This window comes from Lissotriton helveticus, chromosome 7 (assembly GCF_964261635.1).
Source record: "Lissotriton helveticus chromosome 7, aLisHel1.1, whole genome shotgun sequence".
In the NCBI taxonomy this organism is placed as follows: Eukaryota; Metazoa; Chordata; class Amphibia; order Caudata; family Salamandridae; genus Lissotriton; species Lissotriton helveticus.
Genome location: NC_136068.1, coordinates 1,553,427,529 through 1,553,452,699, shown reverse-complemented (window position 1 = coordinate 1,553,452,699; position 25,171 = coordinate 1,553,427,529). Strand labels below are relative to the sequence as shown.

The 25,171-nt window shown below is 43.2% G+C and overlaps 1 protein-coding gene across 11 annotated transcripts in view; it reads left to right on the top strand.

Moving 5' to 3' along the window:
* The window catches only part of PPP6R1 (protein phosphatase 6 regulatory subunit 1), a 1,126,148-nt gene extending 1,108,972 nt beyond the window's left edge, over positions 1-17,176 (top strand). For 5 of the 11 annotated variants that reach the window (XM_078655037.1, XM_078655034.1, XM_078655036.1 and 2 more), the window contains one exon: positions 16,777-17,176. In XM_078655037.1, the coding sequence (XP_078511163.1) occupies positions 16,777-16,780 (4 nt within the window). In that variant the 3' untranslated portion in view covers positions 16,781-17,176. The remainder of the gene's footprint in view (positions 1-16,776) is intronic. The other 6 variants (XM_078655043.1, XM_078655040.1, XM_078655042.1 and 3 more) reach the window with 4 other exon arrangements.
* The last annotated feature ends 7,995 nt before the right edge of the window (positions 17,177-25,171 follow it).

Below are 25,171 nucleotides of genomic sequence, written 5' to 3'. Positions count from 1 at the left end.
TTTCCACGCCAGAAGTGCAGGGCCATTAAGTGACTGACTTGAGTGTGTGCCATAAGCTAGCACTCGGAAAAAGGGAACAACCCTAGCCCTAACAAATGAGTCTGCAGAGCAGGGAGGCATGGATGGTTCTGTAAGGAATCTGCAGCTAGGTAGTGTCATTAACAGATAATGCATTACAGAAGGTATGTAACTTGTTCAACTGACTTCTAGTTGCAGATTCCCTACCGTTGAATAGATACCCAAGCCATACCATCCTTGCGGTGGGCTGTGGACAGATTTCTCACACTAAAAGGGCCTGCAGGACCGAACGGGCAAAATGCCAGTCCCTGCGCACCTGACTGTCCAGGCCGTAATGCTTGGCAAACGTGTGCAAAGATGCCCACCTTGCTGCCTTTTAGATGTTGAGGACTGGGGCCCCCGAGTCAACGCTGTGGTTGCAGCCTTCCCCTGGTGTAATGAGCTTGTAACGCTCAGGGGGCTGTTTCTTAGCCATCTGCTTTGGAGAAAACCTATCCCACCCTGGCTCGTGGATCGTTATCGACAGACTCCTGATGATCCAACGTTCCACTCTGCACACCCTTTGCCAGAGACCCTCGTCATTCAAGCATCCTGTTTGGGTATTCATTGTAGTGATGCCTTTCCGACAGCTCCCTCCAAGTATGGCCTTGAAATCTATGAACGCCAATTGTCTTCTGGCCCAATAAAATCATGCATTGTGGGACATGGCCCCAAATAATCTTGCCCTCCTGATATGAGAGACCGAATCCACTAACTTATCTCGGACAGTCAGAATAATTCTTGACACATTATTAAATCTGGACTTTGGTACTGCGTATTCGGTACTTGTTAGTTTTGGGGGTCTTTATATATATGTATATGTATATGTATAACTACGCAGATGACCTCCAGCTCGTCTTTGATCTATCTTCCCCCACTTACTCCCTTCCTAAGCTCAGCTCTACTCTTGTCTTTATTTCCCAGTGGATGAGCTTCAATCACTTGAAGCTCAACCCGGACAAGACAGAGCTCGTTCTCACTGGTGGCCCCTCTAATCCTTGGTCTTCAGCCCATTGGCCCCTTTCTTTTGGTTCCCCTCCTGCCCCTGTCCCCTCTGTCCGGACCTTGGGCATCAAGATCAGCAATGATCTTTCTATGCATGCGCACATCAGTTCTGTTGTATCCTCTTGTTTCCTTTCCCTCCGACTCATCCGCAAAATTTCCCGGTTTTTTTCTGTTGATGCCCTCAAAGTCATCATCACTGCCCTCATCACATCCCGCCTGGATTATGGTAATGGCCTGTATGTAGGCATTCCTGCCTACGAGACTCGTCGTCTCCAGGCCATCCAGAACCAGGCGGCCCGTCTTGTTCTTCGTCTTCCTAAGTTTTCCCATATCACCCCTGCCCTCAAAACCCTTCACTGGCTCCCCGTTCATTTCAGGTCCCAGTTCAAACTTGCTTGTTTGGCCTTTCGGGCGCACGCCCGCTCCGCTCCTCTTTTCATTAATTCGCTGATCTCCTCTCACGCCCCTAGTCGCTCTCTCCGGTCTTCCTCCCTCTCTCTTCTTCACGTCCCCCGCTTCCGCAAATCCCGCACTGGTGGCACCCGCTTCTCTGTGCGGGCTCCTCAGATTTGGAACACTCTCCCTCTTTCTATTCGCTCCATCCCCATTTTTTCTCACTTTCGCAAAGCTCTTAAAACTTTCTTCTTTCTTCAGGCTTTTCCTGGCTAAATTCCCTTCCGTGCCCTCTTGGTAGATATGGATGTGATCCTCAGCGCCAGGAAGCCGCTTGGCCGCAGTGCGCTCTATAAGTTATTTTTTCATTTCATTTCATTTCACTTTAGTTGGCATAGGTAGGTACCTGTGACAAATAGGGACCCTTGCATTTAGTCAGGGTAAGGGGGTACACTCCTAAAAGCTACCACGCTACCCCCTTGGTAGCTTGGCACGAGCAGACAGGCTTATCTCAGAGGCAGTGTGTAAAGCATTTGTGAATACATGCAGTAACCCAGTGACAACACCACAGATGGACACCACACAAGTTGTATTATAAAAATAGGTATTTTTATACAGACTTAACACAAGACCACAAACTACAAAAATCCACAATACTGTACTTTAAAAATGGTAGAATGAGCTTAGTTCTCTTAAGATGTTAAGTACCTTAGGATGCGTAACGCTATCCAACGAAAGTGTTGCAGGGAAGGTGATGCGTCGGCTCCTTACATGCAAGAACGGTGATGCGTCTGGTCCCTGCTGCTGCGTAGGGGATGCGTTGGTTCTTCTCTGCGAGGGGAGGTGATGCGCTGGTTACTTACTGTGGTTCCGTGGCGGTGCGGCCCGCAACACCGTGATGCGATGAAGATCCGGTGCAATGAAACAAAGATGGCATCTTCTCTTGGATGCAACACGATGCGTGCACGCCCGACAGCCGTGCGGGGACTCAACGATTCTTCTGAGCCGCGATAGGCCCAGCGACACGCTCCCCAGTGATGCACCGGCGTCTGATGAGACGTTGATCCTCTTCTCCGGCGATGCGACGGCTGCGACATGCTTCTTCTTCGTGAGTCACGCTTCCAGCTCCTTGTGACACGCAGTTCCTCAGAAAACCCAACACAACTGTAGGCACTTCCAAAGAACTCTTGGGGAGCTGGTGGGTGAAATCTGTTGTCCCTGAGACTTCAGCAGGAGGCAAACTTTTTCTCAAGCCCTTGGAGATCTTCACAAGTTGATGAAAGTACACACAAAGTTCCTCTCTCCTTTCTTTGGCAGTCAGGCAACCACTGCAGGCCAATCCCCCAAGCAGCACTTCAGCTAAGGGATAGTCTCTCCTCAGTCTCTCCGGTTCCTCTCCTCAGCAAAGGTTTCTTATTGTTTCCCATTAGTGATCTAAAGTTCTGGGTCCCCTCTTTTATACACAGTTTCCCTTTGTTCTTTTATTTTATTTTATTTATGGGCTTATATAGCGCTAGAATCGACTCCCGAAGGAGTATCTCTGCGCTCAAAGCGGATGGAGGAGGAAAGGAGATGGTATTCACGATTCACTGTGTTTGAAACAGAAAAGTTTTTAACAATTTCCTAAAAGTGAGATGTTCTGTATATACAAAAGGGTGACTGGAAGCTCGTTCCAGAGACGAGGCCCAAGGTAAGAAAGAGCTTTACCTCCCAGTCTAACCCTTCTAATGGAGGGAACTTGGAGAAGAAGTTTGTTACTGGAACGGAGAGCACGTGCTGGAGCATAAGGAATAAACTTCTCCGCCAGATAGGGGGACCCTTCTTTTGGAGAGCTTTATGAATGACGCAACAAGTTTTAAATTTAATCCGTTGGAGGACAGGCAGCCAGTGGAGACTTTCCAAAAGAGGGCGCGAAGGTGACCTAGGAGTTACATTCAGAACCAGCCTTGCTGCTGTATTTTGGACTACCTGAAGTCTGCCAAGTAAAGTGTCATTAGCAGAGATCAGTAGTCCATTACAGTAAACAAGAAAACTTCTCATCCAGGACAGGGCTGCGCCCCCAAGCCCCACCTCTTCCAAACGTCTGAGCATGATGTCGTGTGAAATCGTGTCGAAGGCTGCGGATAGGTCCAACATCACCAGAATCATAGAATGCCCTTTATCCAAGGACATTCTGATGTTAGCAGTCACAGAAAGAAGGGCAGATTCAGTGCTATAGTTGGGCCTAAATCCGGACTGGGGATGATCTAGACCTCCAGTTTGTTCAGCGAACTTCGACAGATGAGTATTAACATGCTTCTCCATTAGTTTGCTCAGATAGGGCAGAAGAGAGATAGGCCGGAGAATCGACAATTCTGTCCAGGGGATGTTGGAATTCTTGTGGATGGGTTTAACCTGGGCTGCTTTCCATTCCCGTGGCACCCGACCCTCAGTGAGGGAAAGATTGACAAGAGATTGGATCGTGGGACAGAGTGACTTAACCAGGGATGGAAACATTCTTGCAGGCATATGATCTGAGGGGGAGCCAGTCTTAACCTGGCCGATCAATGCTTCGACCTCAATCAAGGTGATAGCTGGAAATTCCGTGTATAATATAGGGTTGGATGTCTCAGAGATCTGTGATGACACTGGGCTTCTCATTAGGCTACCCATTTTAATGATCTTATCATAGATCACCTCTATGTCATCACATAGTTGTTGTGAAGGCAGATCAGGACTTTCACAAGCCTTGGGCATAGTAAAGGATTGTAAAATCTGATACAGAATTTTAGATGAATTACCAGCCTGTGTAAGTTGAAGAGCTATGTGGATTTTCCAAGCAAGTTTGATATTTTTATGATAGTTGGCCAAAGAGACATGATACCAGATTTTATCCTCCTCAGCATGTGTACTTCTCCAGACCCTTTCTAACTTTCTACACGCTTGCTTTTGCAAGCGCAGCTGGTCGGTAAACCAGACTTCCTGACGCTGGATAGTACGTTTCTTGCAGGTTTTAATGGGGGCTATAAGATCAATGGCATTGGAAATGGCTGAGTTATATTTGGATAAAGCCACCTCGATGTTATCTGATACTCCAAATTGAGGTTCAGTAAACACGTTTTGAAAATTTTCCAGTGAGATCTTATGACACTGTCTGCATGAAAGAGAGAATCCCGGAAGCCGGATTTTAGGTTTTATCATATCATGCATAGAAAATTCAATGGCCGAATGGTCCGACCAGATCACATGTTTAGGGAGGTCACATACGATCTTAGACGAGTTGGAGAGTATCATATCCAAAGTATGGCCAGCTATGTGAGTAGGACCCTTATTATGCTGTATCAGTCCTAAAAGAGATAGGTCCGCCAAAAGAGTCTGAGCATCAGAATTCTCTATAAGATCGCTATGCACATTAAAATCACCCAGCAGTAAAAAGTTATTCCCTGGTTTAATGTGCTGGGCCAATAGCTCCATTAATAAAATGGAAAAGTTTGCCATTGGACCAGGTGCGTGGTATACTAGCGCCCCCCTTCCAACAAGCCCTAGTCGGGGCCTCAATCCTGAAAACCAATACTTCCATACTGGCCGTACTACACTGGTCTAGAATCGAGATGGTGATCCCAGTTTTAAAAATAATGGCAATGCCACCTCCCATTTTAGAAGGTCTATCCAGCCTGAACATTTTGTATCCTTCAGGCATGCCCAGCGTGATGGCCGGAACCGAATGAGGCTTCAGCCATGTTTCAGTAAGGAAGCTCAGCTCCGGTTTAACTGAGGAGATGAGATCCCATACCTCCGCTGAATGCTTTGGCAGCGAACAGATATTACAAAGCAGATTCTTCCACCCCTTAAGTGTGGTATCAATAAGGGGCAGCTTAGTCTGATCAGAGTGGAAGGCAGGGGCCTGAAAATGGCAATGCCGGCAGGAGAACGGACCCTCCATGCACGGCCATGTTTCTAATGCACAGATCGGAGATGGTGCTATCTGCAGACTTAATAAGTTCTGTCTAGTATATCCTATGCGCCTAATGGGATTAGATTTTGTGGACCGACGGCCAGGGTCTTTGGCCCCAGGCCCCGGCCGGCCGCGGACGGGCGCAGACAGGCTCGTCTTTGGCGCGTCTTCACCGCGTTGATGGCGCTTCCGCTGCGCACGTCCGCAGATGCATGAGGGCTAAATAGCCCTTCTCTGCCTCCAACTAGAGCGCTAACCACTCCCAGGAGAATGTGGAAGTACCTGGCTCTCCCTGTCCCGCCCTCCGCTCAACGGTACTAGCTACCGTGTCTGACCGGGGCGGGCAGGAGCAGACACTGAGCCCAGGCTTCCTTGACTGGTAAGTATCAAGCCCCCCCTTTTAAAATTCCCAGTGAGCACAAATAAAAGTTTTAATATTCAATAAAGTAAAGCGCACATTAAATTGTTAAATTCAATGAAGTACACAGTGAATCATGCCACCAACTACCGTATCGCAAAAACGGATCGGGAGAGACACTGCCACCGTCCTCCCTACCCCTTCTCTGAAGGCAGAGAGGCCTTTGCCTAGTCCAAAGCAGTTCTGGTCAGTCCTGGAGCACTCTGTTTACGTGACTCCTCCTTTCCTGTGCAGGGCAGAGACATCAAACACACCACAGCAGGTGGAGCCAGCATTGTGGAGGGAAGGCACAGCCCTATTCAGGTCTCAGGTGCAACTCCTCCCACCCATCTATATGTAGATCTCTCTATTCAGCCCTGTGCTGACTCACCCTGTCTCCTGGAATCCCCCAGCCCCTGCTGCTCAAACTCCAGACAAGGAATACACAACCTAGCAGAGGCTGGCTTGGATGGTTAGACAAGAAAATACCTACTTTCTAAAAGTGGTATTTTCAAACACAGAATGTTAAAACCAATTTTCACTAAAATAATTATTTTATCATTCTGAGTTCAGGCATACTAAACTTGTATTTCTACCTAGTTCCCTGAGTCAGTTAGGATTATAAGATGTAATAATCAAACTGCCCATTCTGGCCTATGGGGAATAGGTAGCCTTGCAAATCGAAAACGAAATGGCTGTAATTAACTATTAGGACATGCCACATATCAGGGCTTGTCCTACCTTATACTTACAATGCACCCTGCCCTTGGGCCTACCATAGGGGTGTCTGATATGCAGAAAAGGGAAGGTTTAAGAACTGGCAAGTGGGTGCACTTGCCTAGTCAACATGGCAGTACCAGACTGCACACAGGCTCTGCAATGACAGACCTGAGACACACTTTACAAGGCTGCTTCTGTGGGTGTCACAAGCAGTGCTGCAAGCCCACCAGCAGCATTTGGATGTATAAGCCCTGGGCACACTCAGTGCACTGTACTACGGTCTGACAAGTAAACCAAATCAGCCAATCATGGAGTCACTAATCCATAAATCAATTTACAATAGGGAGCACTTGCACTGTGGCACTGGACAGCAGCGGCACAGTGCCCAAAGCATCTAACACCAGCAAAAACACATGAGGCAACAGCAAAAACGGAGACCCACGCCAAGGTGCCAGGTCTAACAGTACTTCCCTTACCATTCGCCATTATGCTTGCCTTCGAACTTCTCCTCTGATGTCCTAGCCAACTTGATGGATCTCCCTTTTTATTGGGTTTTTCTATTGAAGATAAAGTAGACTCTGCTCTGGGGCACTAGTTCTTCATCGTCTGCTTCCGACCAAGGAAAGCAATTCATGTTGCCACTGTTGATCCAGACAATACCCACTGAGACTTCAGCAACAGCCTAACTTTCTCTCCAGGCTGTACATAGGGCCCAGTGGAGGTAAGGATTGCGGATCCACCTTGCAACATTCATCCTCACCTGCTCCACCAGTAAATCAGGCCTAGTTTCCATCCCCAACTCTACACAAAGCCTATGGGAGTGCTGGTATTTCACTTTCTTTCAACCTGGAAGTCCCTTACTTTGAACTATAGGGCACTTCAAATTATAGAAAGAGCTACACCCTTCCCTTCCTTCAGGTTCTGCCACCCTTTCTGCCCCCACCCTCTTCCCACCTTCAGACAATTTGGACTTTCTACAGCAGAAGAGAAGGTAGCAGCTCTCCTCAAAGGTGCGGTGGATTTTGTGCCCAAGAAGAAAAGGGCCAAGATTGCTACGGTGCCCACGAAGGACAGTGGTCTCCATCTGATCCTGGACCTCAGGGATCTGAATTTCTTTCTCTAACGGGAGAAGTTAAAAATGCTGACCCTAGCCCAAATTCTACTGGTGTTATAGCTTGGAGACTGGATGATGTCACTCGACCTGCAGGATGCATACTTCCACATCCCTATCCTGTGATCACACAGGAAGTACTTCCAATTTATGGTGGGTTCTAAACACTACCAATTTGTGGCACTACTCGTTGGCTTCACCTCGGCACCTCAAGTCTTCACAAAGGTAATGGCAGTGGTTGTGGCACATTACAGATGGTCAAGTGTCTTCATTTTCTCGTACATGAATGACTGGCTCCTGAAAGCCAGCTCGCTGGATGTGTTGCAGCCCCAACTTCAGTTGACCTCATCTGTTTAGCCTGGGCCTTTTGATCAGTGAGCCCAAATCTCACCTGTGGCCCTCCCAATGACTCCAAATAATTGAATCGGTACCGGACACTATCCTTCTTCGCACCTTTCCTCCCCCACATGGAGTTAGAGACATCATGGAGCTTGTCTCTTCTTTCCAGTTCCCGAGAGTCTTATAATTGATAGGTCTGCTGGCTTCCTGCATCCTCGTAGTCACGCATGCACATTGGCCTATCAGGGCCCTTCAGCGGTTGCTCCACTGCCAGTGGCTCCAGTACGGGGTGGCCTGTCAGACATTGTCTTGATCTCCTCCAGCACTGCAGCGGAAGTGGCTTGGTGGGGGAACGAGGAGAACCTTTCTTCTGGAATGGCCTACACTCCCCCTCCAGCTGAGGCTACAGTAGTGATGATGCCTTCACTCTAGGGTGGGGAGCTCGTGTGGAGAATCTGGAGATCCGGGTCCTCAGGTACTTCACATCAACCTGCTGGTACAGCATGTGATTTGGCTGACACTCAAGGCCTTCCTCCCCTTCATCGTGGATAGGTCCGTTCAGATCTCGACAGACAACATGACTGCAATGTGGTACTTGAACGAGCAAGGGAGAGTAGAGGTTCACCTCCTTTGCCTGGAAGCATTGAGACTGAGGTCTTGAGAACACCTCCCAAGGATCTGGCTCACAGCCAATCACCTACCATGGTCCTTAATGTCAGAGCCGACAGCATGAGCCTGCATTACCTTGTTGACCACAAGTGGCATCCTGCTGAAAGTAGTCAGGACATGTTCGCTCAATGGGGCACTCCTTAGTTGGACTTATTTACCGCCTTTTAAAATGCACAGGGCCACCTCCTCCCCCCAAATTCCCTTGATTCCTCGAGTTCTCAGGAATATTTGCCAAAACTGGGTCAAGTTATTTTCTTAGCCCTTATTGGCTGAGATGGTTGTGGTATGCGGACCTTCTGCACTTCTCCCCATGTCCCCCGCTTTACCATCCACTCAGGCAGACCTTCTTTCCCAGTCGGAATGGATGGTCCTGCACCCCAATCTCCAAGATCTCCACCTACATGCTTGGCAGTTGAACGGGCATAACTGACCTTCTTACATCTGCCACCGGATGTTGTCGACGTGATTCTGCCTTGTCTTTGCCCATCCACTAAGTCTGCTTACTCCGGCAGATGGGGCCATTTTGTTGTGTGGTGCATGGGCCTCTTCCCGGCCAAACTTTCTCAAGTGCTGCAATTTACACTTTCCCTTGTTCAAAGGAGATGTCAGTTGGCACTGTGAAAGGATATTTTGCTGCTTGTCTGCTTTTCTCTGTGTGCCTGATCACCCCTCCATGTTTAATGTTTAAATCTCCTGTTGTGATGCGTTTCCTCAAGGGTCTGACCAACCTTTTCCTCCAGCTCCTTTTGTGGTTCCTCAATGTGACTTTAAATCTTGTTCTTACCTTTTTGGTGGGGACTCAGATTGAGTCCCTTCGCAGTTGTACCTTTCATATGTTAACCCTCAAAACTGTGTTTTTCGTTGCAATCACTTCTGCTAGAAAGGTCAGTGAGCTGTGATGCCTTAGCTGTCGCCCTGTCTTTTTTTTCCAGATATGTTGGTGTTGCAAATTAGGAATGCTTTCCTTCCTAAGATGATCACACCCTTCCATCTTGCTCCATCCATTACTCGCCCACCTTCTTTCCTCCACCTTCTCTATGAACAAGAATTTGCAATGCAATCAGTCTTGCATTTGTGAAAGTTAGAGCTAATGACAATGTCTTTTACTTTTGTTTATGGAGTGGATGTATGTGTTGTGGAGTTGAATTATGTGGGTTGGATTGAAATTGTTAGTTATGAAATTGTGGGGAGGGAAAAGTGTGGTGTGATGTGGATTTGTGGAGTAGGATTATGTGGATAGTAATTGTGTGGTATTGAGTGTACTGGAATTATGTACAGTGGGATTGAGTGTCAAGGAGTGTAAATATGTGGATTGGTATTTTGTCTTGTAGAGTGGTATGTAGTGGTGTTCATTTTTGTGGTGTGCTGTTGAATTTTGTGGCATGATGTGAAAGTTTGTTGTGTGTTGTATAGCTGTTGTTTTGAATTATATGGTTTGTTGTCGAATTATGTTGTGTGTAAGGGAAATGTGTGGAGCTGAATTGTGGGGTGTGGTACTGTGGCGTCAAGTGAAATTATGCTGATGGGAATTATGTGGTATGGTGTAGAGTGCTTTTATATGGATTGTTGCTATTTGCATAGTGGTTTTAGATGAGGTGTATTTATGTGGTATTGAATAGAGTGTAATTAGGTGTCATTCATGAATGTGCGCATATCTATAGAGGCTATCTTGAATGTATTTTCTTATCCTTTAAGAATAGACGTTAAAAACAGCTGCAGGAGGCACTGGCAAAATTATATGAATGTGCACTGCCTGTTTGCATCCAACAACTTACTTTGGGTAAGAGTTACTGGACAGAAACTTCCACATTGTTTCCAAAAAATTGGAAAACTCAGAACCCGGAGATGCTGCCAGAAAGAGTATTTAAATGAAGGGTTTCAGATTATATTGCAATTTTGAATGCAGCACCTAAAACCATTCCTCGCCCATGAGTTGGAAAAGTAATAACTTCTCAAACAAAATTTAACCAGTGAATGCAAATTTAATGAACAAAGCATCAGCAGTATTTTAAATTTTTTTAAATTAAAAATGCAAACTCTAAACGGGTTTCTTGAAATAGGCTTAAAACCCAGATGTGCAAAGTGCACAGCGATCTAAATTCAAAGTCTTGACCTGTTGGTCTACTGGATTTATGACACTTTCTTGGTAACATAACATTTGAAGCCTAATGGCTCTCTGAAGGAAGGGCAGAGTAGCAGAAGCAGCCATATATTTCGCATGGGAGCTCATTTATGGAAAGAGCAACCTAGCAAAGAGGCACAACTCGGCAGGCGCTCACGAGAAACTAGTTATGACATTTTTTGCCAAAAATAATTTGCATTCTTGGCAACATATTATTGGCTTGCCCTTTTTTATGCTCAGTATCCAAGTGGTGTTTGCTTAAAATTCACATCTGCATATTTGAATCCCACGCCCAGCCTTTGAAAACGAGAAAATATTCCTACTATTTCATCATGAAAGAAGGCAGGTCAGTTGTGTATAATTAATAAAGAATACTAGAATACTCTACACAACAATCTTTTGTACATTTGCATGCATAATATGTATTCTATCCTTTTGCAAATTTTTCAATACTTTGGTGAGCCAACTTGCCTTTGTGAACGGTGCATTTTACAGAAAACGGGATAGGAATGGAATTAAAAAATATCCATTGTCTACTAGGATTGGAATACCACTTGTGCACTGTGATGGGTGCTTTGCACCACATACACCTCTGTTACATTCTCCATAGTTGGCACGGTGAGATAAAGCAACAGCAATTGCACACATTGTAAACAGAATAGGTAACGAGCAAAGAGGCAGGCAAACTAAAAAAATAGTTCCCTCTAAAAATAAATAACCTGAACAGTAAGAACACATGTAATAGGGCCAATCCTCACGGGAGCATACAAAATTTCAAAAAGGAGGGACTACTTAGTGTATTCACCAATGAAAAGCCAGCATTTCTAAAGCACAGCAACAGGAACGAATGAAAAAGATGAGCGTTTTTTCAAGCCCTTATCCTAGGTTTTGCATGGCTCAGAGAGACAGCGCGAGCGCTGCCTAGACTAGACCTAAAAAGGAGGAAAGATTGCAGTGGCTGGAACTTAGGCGGGCAGTTAATTACTATTTGGCCTGCATCAAGGATTTTTGGCAGGAAACAAATTCTTTGTCAGCGTCTGTGGTGCCAGAAAAGGTAAGGTGGTACAAATTAGGACTCTCAGTTGATCATCCTGTGCCTCAAGACCTTCTACACCGAAGCTACGAAAGAGCTTCCTGAATGCATCAGAGCCCATTCCACCAGGGCCAAATTCACCACTTCTGCTCTCACTGGAGGAGTTCTGATTGCAGAAATCTGTACGGCAATGGCGTAGGCTTCCTGTACACCTTGTAGAAAGAACAAAAGAATTGCCAATGCTGCCTATCTCAATTTAATATCAATTTTTCATCTCACCCTTGAATTGAACATGGAGTGAGGAGACCTCAGTTTCTTGAATTAATCTTTTTGTTTTATTTTAATTCACTTCATTAGAAATATTCAATTTTTTAGTTCACATAGATTTTTTACATTTCAAAATAATTGTAACACACAATATATATACACAATATTCTGTACAAAGAACCTTCACCCTTCAAACGGCATTCACACTCAATATCATACCAAAATCACTACCATGCTTTCCCAGACAAACTCACAATCATACCATTCTTATTTACAACAATAACAGGTTTCTCAAAAAGCAAACGTTTTTTACACAGCCATAGATTACACTGTACACATTAATCAGAAATCCATGAAATTCAGATTTTTGTTTGATTTCTTATGGCTTTAGAAACACAAGGTCTACACGTTTCGAACTCTTCCTATTGCGGAGTTCTCATCAGGACCACACACTGTGAATGGAGAAGGGAGACCTGTATTAGGTGTATACTCTTATCCACATTAAAGGCTGCTAGTTAGCTCAACAACCACCTCTAAGCACCTACCTCCAAGTTTTTGCACAACTAAATTGTGCTATTCTCTGGAAAAACCGGCGCGGAACCACCTAAATGGAATAAAATAAAATAAAAAAGCTCAGCCGAGCTGTCTGATACATTTTCTTTCACACAGTATGACCAAAAATGCACACTACTCACAGTTATTACGTGGCGTTCATGCACTCTACCCTGTAATGAGATGGAATCACTGTCATTGGAGTGGACTCTTTTTTACTTGTTGTCGTCAATTAGTACACAAAAGTCTTTCTTACCTAACGGTTTGTCGTTTGGTCGTTTGGGTAGGAAGGGTGTGTTTTATTAGAATGGTTGTCGCCCCTGCAAAACACCAAAAAAGGTTTTTGTGTTACCGTATATAAATACGGGTTCTGTTCCATTCTCTCACCTAATACGTGCCAATGCCAGGCTTACCCGATTGTCGGGCAGTCTTCCAAGGTCCTCGATTAATCCAACGAGGACGTGGCTTTTCAATGCGCCTTCAGCTCGCCGGGTTGCGGTGTGTCTCGCTTGCGGGCTGGACTTCCGGGTCGCGCCATCTTTAAATGGGCAAGAATTCGTCAAGTCGTAATCTAGTTGCCAGGGCAGGCTCGCATGTAAATAAAGGCGATTTCAACCAAGAGTTATGTGAATTAGATATGATATGAATATATAGTATCTACTGCTTCGTTCTAACAAGGATCAGCTTGTTGTGGGTATTGTGACTGAGTCGCGTTTCTGGGCGCCATCTTGTAATGTGCAAATAGTACTTGATCGTGAGTGTCATACACGCTGTGTGTAGCGGAAATCGTTTTCCTGTGGTAGAATTTTAAGATAATCTATACATTTCAGATAATTCGTTCAATCCTTCTGTCGCTGTATTAAATTTGACTATCATCATAGCCTCTTGTCTTGCCAATTTTGCCTCCAAATCTCCGCCTCGTGCATCCTGTTCAATTTTGGCGATAACCGTCCATCGTAAATCATTCTCAGTATGTTCTTTTTGCTGCCAATGATGAACCAAGGGGGCATTTGGAACCTTCCGTTTGATTCTAGATTTATGTTGCTGGATTCTTGTTTTGATTTCTTGATTGGTCTTCCCAACATATAATAGATCACACGGGCATTTTACCCCGTATATCACATACCGTGATTTACAATTAGTAAAGGCTTCATGCTTCCAGATGTTTTCCTTATGTTTAAACACAGAACCTTCCTCAGTGGTAGCACAACAATTGCAAACGCCACATTTGTGATGTCCTTTAATTGGTGGTAATCCAATCATACTTCTTAAAGTTACTTGTTCTTTGGCGGGCATTGCCGCCCTCACGAGTTTATTGGCTATGCTCGATTCTTTTCGAAAAGCAAATAGAGGTGGTCTTTTTTTCCAGGAGACACTCGCGTGGTGTCCACCATGCGCGTTTCATGCATCTTCTGAGTAATTTCTTCGGGTATCCCCGGTCAATCAAATTTGCAGTTAGCTTCTCCGAATGTTTCATGTATTCTGTTTTTTGTTGGCAATTCCTATGAATCCGTAGGTATTGCCCATATGGAAGGTTTTCCTTCAGGCTCCGAGGGTGATTACTAGAAAAGTGAAGTGCCTTTACTAATTGTAAATCACGGTATGTGATATACGGGGTAAAATGCCCGTGTGATCTATTATATGTTGGGAAGACCAATCAAGAAATCAAAACAAGAATCCAGCAACATAAATCTAGAATCAAACGGAAGGTTCCAAATGCCCCCTTGGTTCATCATTGGCAGCAAAAAGAACATACTGAGAATGATTTACGATGGACGGTTATTGCCAAAATTGAACAGGATGCACGAGGGGGAGATTTGGAGGCAAAATTGGCAAGACAAGAGGCTATGATGATAGTCAAATTTAATACAGCGACAGAAGGATTGAACGAATTATCTGAAATGTATAGATTATCTTAAAATTCTACCACAGGAAAACGATTTCCGCTACACACAGCGTGTATGACACTCACGATCAAGTACTATTTGCACATTACAAGATGGCGCCCAGAAACGCGACTCAGTCACAATACCCACAACAAGCTGATCCTTGTTAGAACGAAGCAGTAGATACTATATATTCATATCATATCTAATTCACATAACTCTTGGGTGAAATCGCCTTTATTTACATGCGAGCCTGCCCTGGCAACTAGATTACGACTTGACGAATTCTTGCCCATTTAAAGATGGCGCGACCCGGAAGTCCAGCCCGCAAGCGAGACACACCGCAACCCGGCGAGCTGAAGGCGCATTGAAAAGCCACGTCCTCGTTGGATTAATCGAGGACCTTGGAAGACTGCCCGACAATCGGGTAAGCTTGGCATTGGCACGCATTAGGCGAGAGAATGGAACAGAACCCGTATTTATATACGGTAACACAAAAACCTTTTTTGGTGTTTTGCAGGGGCGACAACCATTCTAATAAAACACACCCTTCCTACCCAAACGACCAAACGACAAACCGTTAGGTAAGAAAGACTTTTGTGTACTAATTGACGACAACAAGTAAAAAAGAGTCCACTCCAATGACAGTGATTCCATCTCATTACAGGGTAGAGTGCATGAACGCCACGTAATAACTGTGAGTAGTGTGCATTTTTGGTCATACTGTGTGAAAGAAAATGTATCAGACAGCTCGGCTGAGCTTTTTTATTTTATTTTATTCCATTTAGGTGGTTCCGCGCCGGTTTTTCCAGAGAATAGCACAATTTAGTTGTGCAAAAACTTGGAGGTAGGTGCTTAGAGGTGGTTGTTGAGCTAACTAGCAGCCTTTAATGTGGATAAGAGTATACACCTAATACAGGTCTCCCTTCTCCATTCACAGTGTGTGGTCCTGATGAGAACTCCGCAATAGGAAGAGTTCGAAACGCGTAGACCTTGTGTTTCTAAAGCCATAAGAAATCAAACAAAAATCTGAATTTCATTGATTTCTGATTAATGTGTACAGTGTAATCTATGGCTGTGTAAAAAACGTTTGCTTTTTGAGAAACCTGTTATTGTTGTAAATAAGAATGGTATGATTGTGAGTTTGTCTGGGAAAGCATGGTAGTGATTTTGGTATGATATTGAGTGTGAATGCCGTTTGAAGGGTGAAGGTTCTTTGTACAGAATATTGTGTATATATATTGTGTGTTACAATTATTTTGAAATGTAAAAAATCTATGTGAACTAAAAAATTGAATATTTCTAATGAAGTGAATTAAAATAAAACAAAAAGATTAATTCAAGAAACTGAGGTCTCCTCACTCCATGTTCAATTCAAGGGTGAGATGAAAAATTGATATTAAATTGAGATAGGCAGCATTGGCAATTCTTTTGTTCTTTCTACATGAGGCTGTGGCTTGGCCTTGCTGCTTGGGAGCCCGTACCCAGTGGTGTTTATTAGTCCTGTACACCTTGGCAAAACATTGTTTGGATTTGGAGGTGCGCAGGGATAGGAAGTTTGCCAGGCCCGTCTTACAGGATTTCCTTGTCTAATCATCAATCAACCCTCCTTCTGCATAGGGTATTATTGTGAAATCTGTTATACAGGTGAGGAATCTGAAGTATTCATGAAAAGAAAAGGTTACTTAATTACGGTAACGATCTTGCTGGTGGATCCTCTATCTACTGGCAGATTCCTCACTGACCCATTAACCTCCCCGTTTGAAGGACGAGTTGTATGGAAAGTTAATAAGATCCCATGACATATATTTTGGTACTGCAATTCCTTCATGGATGTCATTCTGCCCTCTAACCACAAAGACTTGGAAAAAATGGAGGGAAACTGACAAGGTTGGCCCTTTATGGCCTCAGTGGCATCACTTGACATCACTTCTGTGTCGACCAGGTCCAATGCCCTCTACAGGTGAATTAATAGCTGTGAAGTTTCCAGATCCAATCTGACGCTTGGGGTTTGTTCTACAGGTGAGGAATCTGCAGGTAGATAGAATATCCACTAGAAAGAGGGCATCCGCAGGTAAGTAACTTTTTCTTCCTTTCTTTGACCCTTAACTTCTATGCTGGAACTTTGTTCTCAATCATGTGAATGTTCAGCATATGCCTGCAATGGAGAAGTATTTCGCAAGGTAAGTAACTTTTCCACTTCAATATTTTCTGGAAATATGTATGACCGTCTTATTACACTGAGCAAAATCTGAAATCACTAAAACCTATAACTTTCTTTCCCTTGATAGATAAATCCTAAAAAATTGCAGAGCGAGCTGTTAAGTTGGGAAAGCGTTGCCAGTCCATCTCCTGTCTGTACTGTTCCGAATCAGAACGATGCTCGGGAGGGTAAGAGGGCCGGTCTCTCACTCTCCTTTGCGTGGGAGAAAAGGAAACTGGACAATTCAACAGCAGCAGCAAAAAAAAAATGAACCAAAAGAAAATATGAACCAGTGATACCAAACTGTGGCTATGAGATTACATACAGAATCTGCACCAGGATAAAGGTCCTTGTGTAAGAGTTCCATTTTTTAGGCCTCACTTGAAGCTCTGTGGGAAATCTTCGAAGAAAAAAATTCATATAAATATATATATAAATATATATCTATCAAACAAGCAGCACTAATAAAAATGTTGAAAGATGATAAATTATATTTTTTTGAGCAGACACAAATCTATAGGGTGACACGCTGATGAAACACCGCTTGGGATTACTTAAGCACAAAAGACCAAACAAGACTTGAGGAACTTTGATAACTTCCCTGGTAATGCTCGTTGTGATTACTTGAGAAAGAGCGAAGAGCATCTGATTTCCTCCTCTTCATGTGGAACAATTGTCAAGCTGCAGAAAAAGAGAAAGAAAAGTGGTCGGTTGCCTGCAACAAGGAGGGCAGGCTATTCTTGTTAAATTAACGCCGTTTGTATCATTCCTAAACATTATATTATTTTCATTGCCCTTTTTACTATGATGGAACTTGTGCCTTCCCAATTGTGCAATGCTGAATTTGATTTATGAACGCCGGATTCTTGTGGGTTTCCAGAAGGATTATTATAAGTGAGGATTCATAATACCTAGTGGAATGCAACATGGCTATCTCATGCATTGTACCACTGAACTGGGCAAGCAACAGGGTTTATTTGCTTGAATTTTAAGATGAAGATTTTGGGTGTGGTACCGAAGACGGTGATGATATAGCAATATGGTTACCTTTGCTTATTTTTATAGAAGAAATACCTCAGTTGTGAAATATAGTTGTGTCTTCGTTGTGCGGTCCTTATTCTCACACCTGCATCATATTCAATGTGGCATGTCATTGGTTTATGACTGCTTACGCACATCCCCTTTCCAATCTACAGGCTGTTCCTGACCCCCTCCATCCAGGTTACAGTGCGAACGCTAGTCGTGACTTTTTTACTCCCACTTTAGCATTACTTATTCTTCTGTCCATTCAGTTCTGTAGATAAGCTGTCACTGTGTTGCTGCTATAGGACTAAGAATACTGGGTTTACATGCAGTGAGTGAACATATTCTTCTGAATAAGCTATGCTGGTGTGGTGTCGTCAACAATGTACTTAGTGTCCAAAAACTTTTTACACCCCTGTAGCCTCTTCAGATATGCGCACACATGCACTATTCTTTATTATTTTGAGCTGTGACCTTGAGACAATTCTAATTCATAGTCTGTGCTGCAGGAAACATCTAAAAGGAAACAGTACGACTAGCCAGGAGTCTAAAATCAATTAGTCTAATATTCCAATACATCTTTTAGTCAAGGTCAAAAGAGTTTTCATTCATGTTTTGGTTTTAGAAACACATTTGTGTACATTTTATTTTTTACTGTAAGGCAAATCTGAAAAATTGATTTTTGCCTGGTGATTAATACCTCTTATTTAGCTCAGTCCGCAAAAGGTGAATTTGATGTAGAAAGAAAGCATTTTAGTCTCCTTCCGGATCTTGCTAGTGGTTATGCAGTGGTATCTGTGGCACACTCTAAACCTATGATTCTCATTGGCTGTAATTTCCCGTCAGATACCCGTAGCCCTGCTTGCAGTCATTGTTGTTCATTCGACCTCAAATAAGAAGCTGTCTTATGTATACATTCTGAGTTGTCATATAGCTGCAATATGGACTTGCAACCAAATCGTAAAAATAAAGCATCACATGTCCTTAATAGTTACTTGCCTATGTCATTGATGCTTGTGCCAAGTCGGACCGAAAAGCATGGGGCTGGCTGTCCCTACTTAGTCTTTTCCTCGCATTAGAAATACAGGATCATAGGCTTTCCTATATACTCAGCCTCTTCCTCTCACTGACTAAAGGCATCGAGTATTAGAAACACCTTTGGGTTGAGAGTAAATCATTCCCTTTCAAAGTCATCAGATGTCACTGTGTGTTTCCACTGACTGGTTGGTGTCAAGCGTATTCTGCCTTCATTATAGACCGCCCTGTGTCATGCACTCACCATAGACTGACATAATATGTTCAGGAATTTCTCTTATAAAATGTACTAGACCTCTCACACCATGTGTGGCTTCACTGTAAGAGTCCTATAAATGGACATATTGAAATCGCATTTAAGAGTATGTTTGAGTTTATTTCAGCCATTAAATTAAGCAGCTCGCACTTTGATCATTAGTGTCCAGTTCACCATACTTCCAACTTGAAACACAGAGTTGGTTGCTGAGATTCATAACAATTCTTGTCTGGTAACCAAGGAGTAACCAACGTTTTACATAGTTACTATGCCACGTGCCAATGGTTGGTAAACTCTGCTGAGATTTCGTACAATTTTAGATCAGTTTTTTCACTTCCGCTGGTTCCTTGCTCATGGACATGAATGTTGGTAAATTGTTCTCATCACAGTGGCATCCTATTCCAAGGACTCCCCATTTGCTCCTGTATGGGAGGACAAGACAAAACCAAAGTTAAATTGGTTGGGAGGGGGCAAGGTGCAATGATGAGTGCAGGTGTGTTTTCCCTTTCCTTGAATAAAGGGCTGCGTCCTCAATGATATCGCACCGTGGCACATCAGTGGAGGGGTCTCTTTGTTTTGTAGACTTTTAGCAAAGACTAACAGCAAACCAGAGAAGTTGGATATATATATATATATATATATATATATATACACTTAATTGGATTGTCCAGTATTATCCTATCATGATCCTAGACTTTGGCATGGAAGCTCAGATCTGAGGTGCAATGCTGCCAGTTTCTGAATTACTGCATGTTACTCCCTCGCATCTTGGGTCCCATACCATGGGAGACACCGTCAAAGGCCCTTAAAAGCAAAAATTTCATTTGAGAAATATGAGGCACCAGGTGTCTCATCGCTGGCTAGTTAAGGAACATCTTCTGATTCTATATTTCAGGTAACCATTGGGAACAGTTTTGCAGTACTGAAAACACCTTTGATTTTCAGTGGACTACACTGAGCCTCATAAATCTCATTTCGTGGCCAGCTCTCCTCCTGCATCCAGTGGCCAAGGGTTAAGCTCAATTTGCAGTCTTCTCTGCTTTGATTCAGGATTAAGTTAGCATGGAACTGTGACTAAATCGACACAAGAAAGGGTCATATCTTGCCTGAGAAGCCTGTGGTAATCAACCCCTACTAGATTTCTTATTCCTGCTGTTCCTAATAGCATCTAGAAGCTTTTTGTGCTGAGTAATTCCATCGCACCCTCAATTTTCAATGCTTTGTGTTGTATTGAAGCAATAAAATGTTGTCATTCATTTTTGTAGGCATGATGTCTGGGTAGAATAAATAAAATCTTTAAATGAACGCAAGATTTTTTAAATTGGGACTTTTATCTGCACATTTTGTATATGGCTACCAAGAAATCAGACAAGCACTCTTAATGAGGCATCAATAAAGCCACTAAAATCTTTATTGCACCGTAAGGTTTTATACGGCTCGCCGCTAACAAGAAGGGTATTTGCCCAAACTTCCTTGATCGGTCGGCCAAGTGGATTATCATAAACTTCAACTCATGGCACATTTAGTGATGTCCTGTCACTAATTTTGCTAGTAAATGTGGCAGAATCTCACTGGCCGGATTGACTTCTACTTTTTACATTGCATGCCATTTATGAATTTCCACTTTCGGAGGCATCTTCTTGGAACTCTCACCTGCCCAAGTGTTCAGGTCCCTACCTAATGAAACGCATATTTGCCTCCCATTACTTGAACACAATATTTTTCTGGTGCTATGTGATGAACTGTGAGATTGTTTGATATTGGAAGTAATGTGGGAAGAATGGTTGTAGTTTGAATGTTTTCCTCCATCAGCATCTCTCCCATCCCAGTTAGCACTTTAATCTGAACATTTAAACGGTTACAACAACTTTGGATTCAGTAGATCAAAATATGGAATTAAATAAGCCACTGAATGGTGTTTGAGGGGCAAAAAAGTTGAAAATATTTTTTTTAATTAAAAAGTCAAAATGTTAAATTATATTTTTTAAAGGAACAAGCGTAATTTATGTATTTTCTTCCTTGTTTGAATCTTACGGAACATTTTAATATGTGTCTTTTATTTTTTTTTCTCTGAATGAAAGAAAAAAATAAACTATACATATTCTTGCTAATGGTGTATTTTCTGTGTGTGCTCTGTATGTAGATAGGCAGATATGTTTTCAGATTTCCCTGACTTGAGTGTTGTGCCTTTAAAGGATGTAGTAGACAGTTGCTTGCCTTACATTTAGAAAGTCTCTGCTCCTATCTTTTTGTCTTCACCACCACACAGAGCTTGATAGCCACTGGAGGATAGGGATGTTTTCTAGCCCTTGATTGTAAATTCTCGAACAATTGTCTGCTTAAAGGGAGTCATTTACTCATTTGATTGGCTGATTTTTTCTGCAAAATGTTAACACGTTCTCTCTAGTTCTGCTCTAGTGAATAGTTTTTCCTCTTAAACACCCTTTTAGATTTCTCTTGCATGTAGGAATTTTGGTGTGAATGTGTGCGTGAACACCTGCTTGTTCCTGATGTTAAAAGCTCATACATGACCAAGTCCTGTTGTCTGATAAAGAGTGTCATCACTTTGCTCCTTTTGCCCTCTAGTACATTTGGAAACAAATGACACAAATTCCCCGTGCAAATCAAACGGGAGTATACAATACAGTAATAAACTGAAAATTGTTAGAATAACAGAAGCCTTCACTGTGATCTGCCAACAATACAGCCTCATACAGGTTACATAACATCGGATACATGTTGCTGCAGATTACTTACCCTAAGACTATTATCAGGTTTCAATAATTTATTTTTTGTCTATGCCTCATTCACAAAGTCTTGTTTCCTTTTGGTGCTTCACAGACACATGTTCCTTGGTTTTCGACAGTGATAAAATTAAATGTCTCCAGGCTCATCAAGACTATGTCTCCATTGGATTCTCACAGCGTCTGCATGTGGTGTCCTGGATCTGACTGCAGCACCATGGTGTACGATTTGTGTTCCTTGATGGCCTAAAGGTCTCTGATGGCCTTCCGGTGCAAGTTATATTTGACCAAAGTCTCCATGAACACAACAATGTTCACCCCTTCTAAGGGTAAGTCACATGAGAGAGAAGGATCTCGCAAGAGTTTTTCCCACAAACACAATTATTTAAAAGAAGCAGCCAAGCAAGAGGACTTTGTCCACCCAGACAGGTAGTGATATCATTCAAATTCCCATCATCCATCTGGATACTGGTTTCTCCAGTATTGGATCTTTCATAGATTCACATGCTTGAATCATCCCAGTCATCGTAGTGGTGGAGTCCCACACTATCATTATAACAGAAGCAGATAATTCTATCATAGCCTACAATGCAATGAGCAGTTACTGCATTAGCTTATCTGCCCTCTTTTGTAAAAAAGGACCAAACTCAAACAACAACCAATAAAGCGATAGAACCCTGAAGAACACGCCCAAGAGTAGCTGAGTTCCTCTGATTTTCTACTGCACCTCGTGTGACAGGGAGTCTACCCGAGCTCTGCTCAGTTTTATCCTTCTCACTTCAGATATCTTCTAGAAACTGTTGGATTCTCCAAAGAAAGATCTCTTCAAGTCGTGTGGAACATGTGGTATGAAGATGCTGCATGCTGAAGATCCCCATATGAACTTTATTTACTGTTTACATCCCCAACATAAAGTTTAAGACTGCAAGATTTTGTAGGACTTTCTCAAAACCCTTACAGATAGAGAGGGTAGGTTGTTGATTTGGCTGCAGAGACTTTTTTAAAAAAACCTTTTTATTGGTATTTATAAACATACAACCGTTAGTACATTTCCAGTATACGGGTCTCGTATATATTAAGCTTTACATACTTTAGTAGGGTTGGTTCACATTTATGACAATGTATAACATGTCTCCATACATTCTGTAGTGGTATTTCTTTACACATATGCAAGTATGGATTCATAGAATCACTGGTACAGTGAAACAGATGTTATAATCCAGTATCATAGTAACTGCCATAGTTTTACATGTGTACATGTGGGAAAAAGAGAAAAATATCTTGCTCGGTTTATCTCATTTTACATCCTTACTGTATCCAGTTTACCCTGTAGTGTATCTTGTGAACTTCCCTTTATTTTAGCCTTCCTAACAAACTAAATAAACCGTTAACTATTGAAATTGCTTAGCCCCCCTCCCCCTACGGTCATCTCAGTAATTCACTCATTGGCAGCCAACGCCACTGTTTGTACATTACTTTGTGATTGCTCAACGCTATCTATATTCTGTATTTAACCAGAGGTACATCGCATCCTGAATACACTGGCCGCTGTACTATTCTCATCTCCATATTCACAGTTCAACATTACATTTGTCAAGATTCATGTATGTCAGTCTCTTTAAGTTCTTCCATCATTACATTCCAATCTAATGAAATAGTTTTTTTTCTCAATCCGCGCCTCTCTTCCATCTGTAGTTCTACACCCTCCACAACACCCCAGTGGATTGCATCATTGTACCAGTCCTAAATCACCAGTGCCGTCCTCGCCTTGCAGCGCATTGTTATCGTTCTTTTTGCTATGGCTGCAGAGACTTAAAAGTAAATCTGATGTCTCTGAGGATGAGCAAAGTTCTGCCTCGCATACTTCTCTGGAAAAATCTAAAAGGAGGGAGAGAGAGAGCGAGAGAGAGAGGTGTCACAGGTCTCTCCAGAGGGTGATAACAAAGCTTCTAAAAAAATCTCGTCCTGAAGCAGCAGGCCCCTCACAAAAAGGAAAGCGTTCATTTCCTGCTGAGAAGGCCCATCTGGCCTCAAAGCATGAGAAACCCTCTACAGAGCCATCTACTATAAAGATCACAGTCTCTAAAAAGCTTTTGTCATTGACGGCAGCGTCCTCTGGGTCCCTGTTGACGCGGAAATCACCATGGGACATATGTCCCCTCCATAGTTGTGGACGATCATGTCCTCGGAAAAACCACCATCGACAACTGTTTCCGATGCACCGTTGACGGCAGCTCCATCGACTATTCCTGTACTATCGGTAAAGATACCCTCCGTGCCAGCTACTTCCTCGCCGAAGATCCTTACACAGTCGATATCTACATACTCGTCGACGCCTGCTCCGTCGACTACCACCTCTTCGTCGACGACAACCGCACCGACGACTACAGTGTGTGCATAGACGGCGATGATGGTGATAACTTTGTCATCAAAGCCCATTCTATCCCCGTCAACGACGCAGACACCGATACCGCCGACAAAACTGGTGATGATGCATGCTACGCCCAGCTCTAAAAGACCGTTGACATTACTACTAACACCTCTTTATACATCGACTAAGATCTCGTTGACACAGTCGATAAGACATTTTCTTCAAAATCCTTCAGTGATTTCACCTTACTTCCTTCAACATTTTTGAAGAGTCAGATGAGGATGACATGTTTGGACTTGCTCACAGTCCTTCTCAGCTTCATGTCAAGTGTCAAAAGGATGATGAAGATGACCGAAGGCTATTATCAACAGACTTTCATGATACACATGCCAAACTGCAATACATGTAACCTGCTTGTGAGACCATAGTCCACCTTCCTGTTGCATTAGTTCAAGATTTACAAGACCTGTTATAGGATTATCGTACTTGTTTCCCTCCATCGACAAGTCCACCAGCATCTTGGCCACGCTTGTCTAAACCTTTGCATAGAGTGTTGCCAGGAATAGATGGTGTTCTACCTCACAACAGCATGATACCTCTGATGATGAGGATGTACAGGAAGGCGAAATACAAAGGGCTAGACCAGCTGGCAATGAGTGGGAGGACTACATATTATTAACACCTGCTTTCCCAACTCCTGAAGAAGCAGATTCTCCTCCGGAGAACTTTGGCGTTTTTCACGCGATAATGGAGAGAGCTGCCTCTAGGTTTCAGGTACCGATGACAGTCAATCAGTCGGACTGCTTTCATTACAATTTTAAAGACTAATCTTGGAAGACTGTGAGAGCCACCCTATAATAGACCATATTTGGATGGAAGGTGTGATAGTCATGAGAACACCCGCTACAGTGATTGCAGTTTTACCTAGAATAGACAAGAAATACAAAGCTCCTGATGATGCCCAGCTTGTCTGGTAGGATACTCAAAACCAGAGACTGTGATGACTCAAGCTGCACAACAGAGGTTAAGAATCCTTCAGCGCCTATCTTCGCTC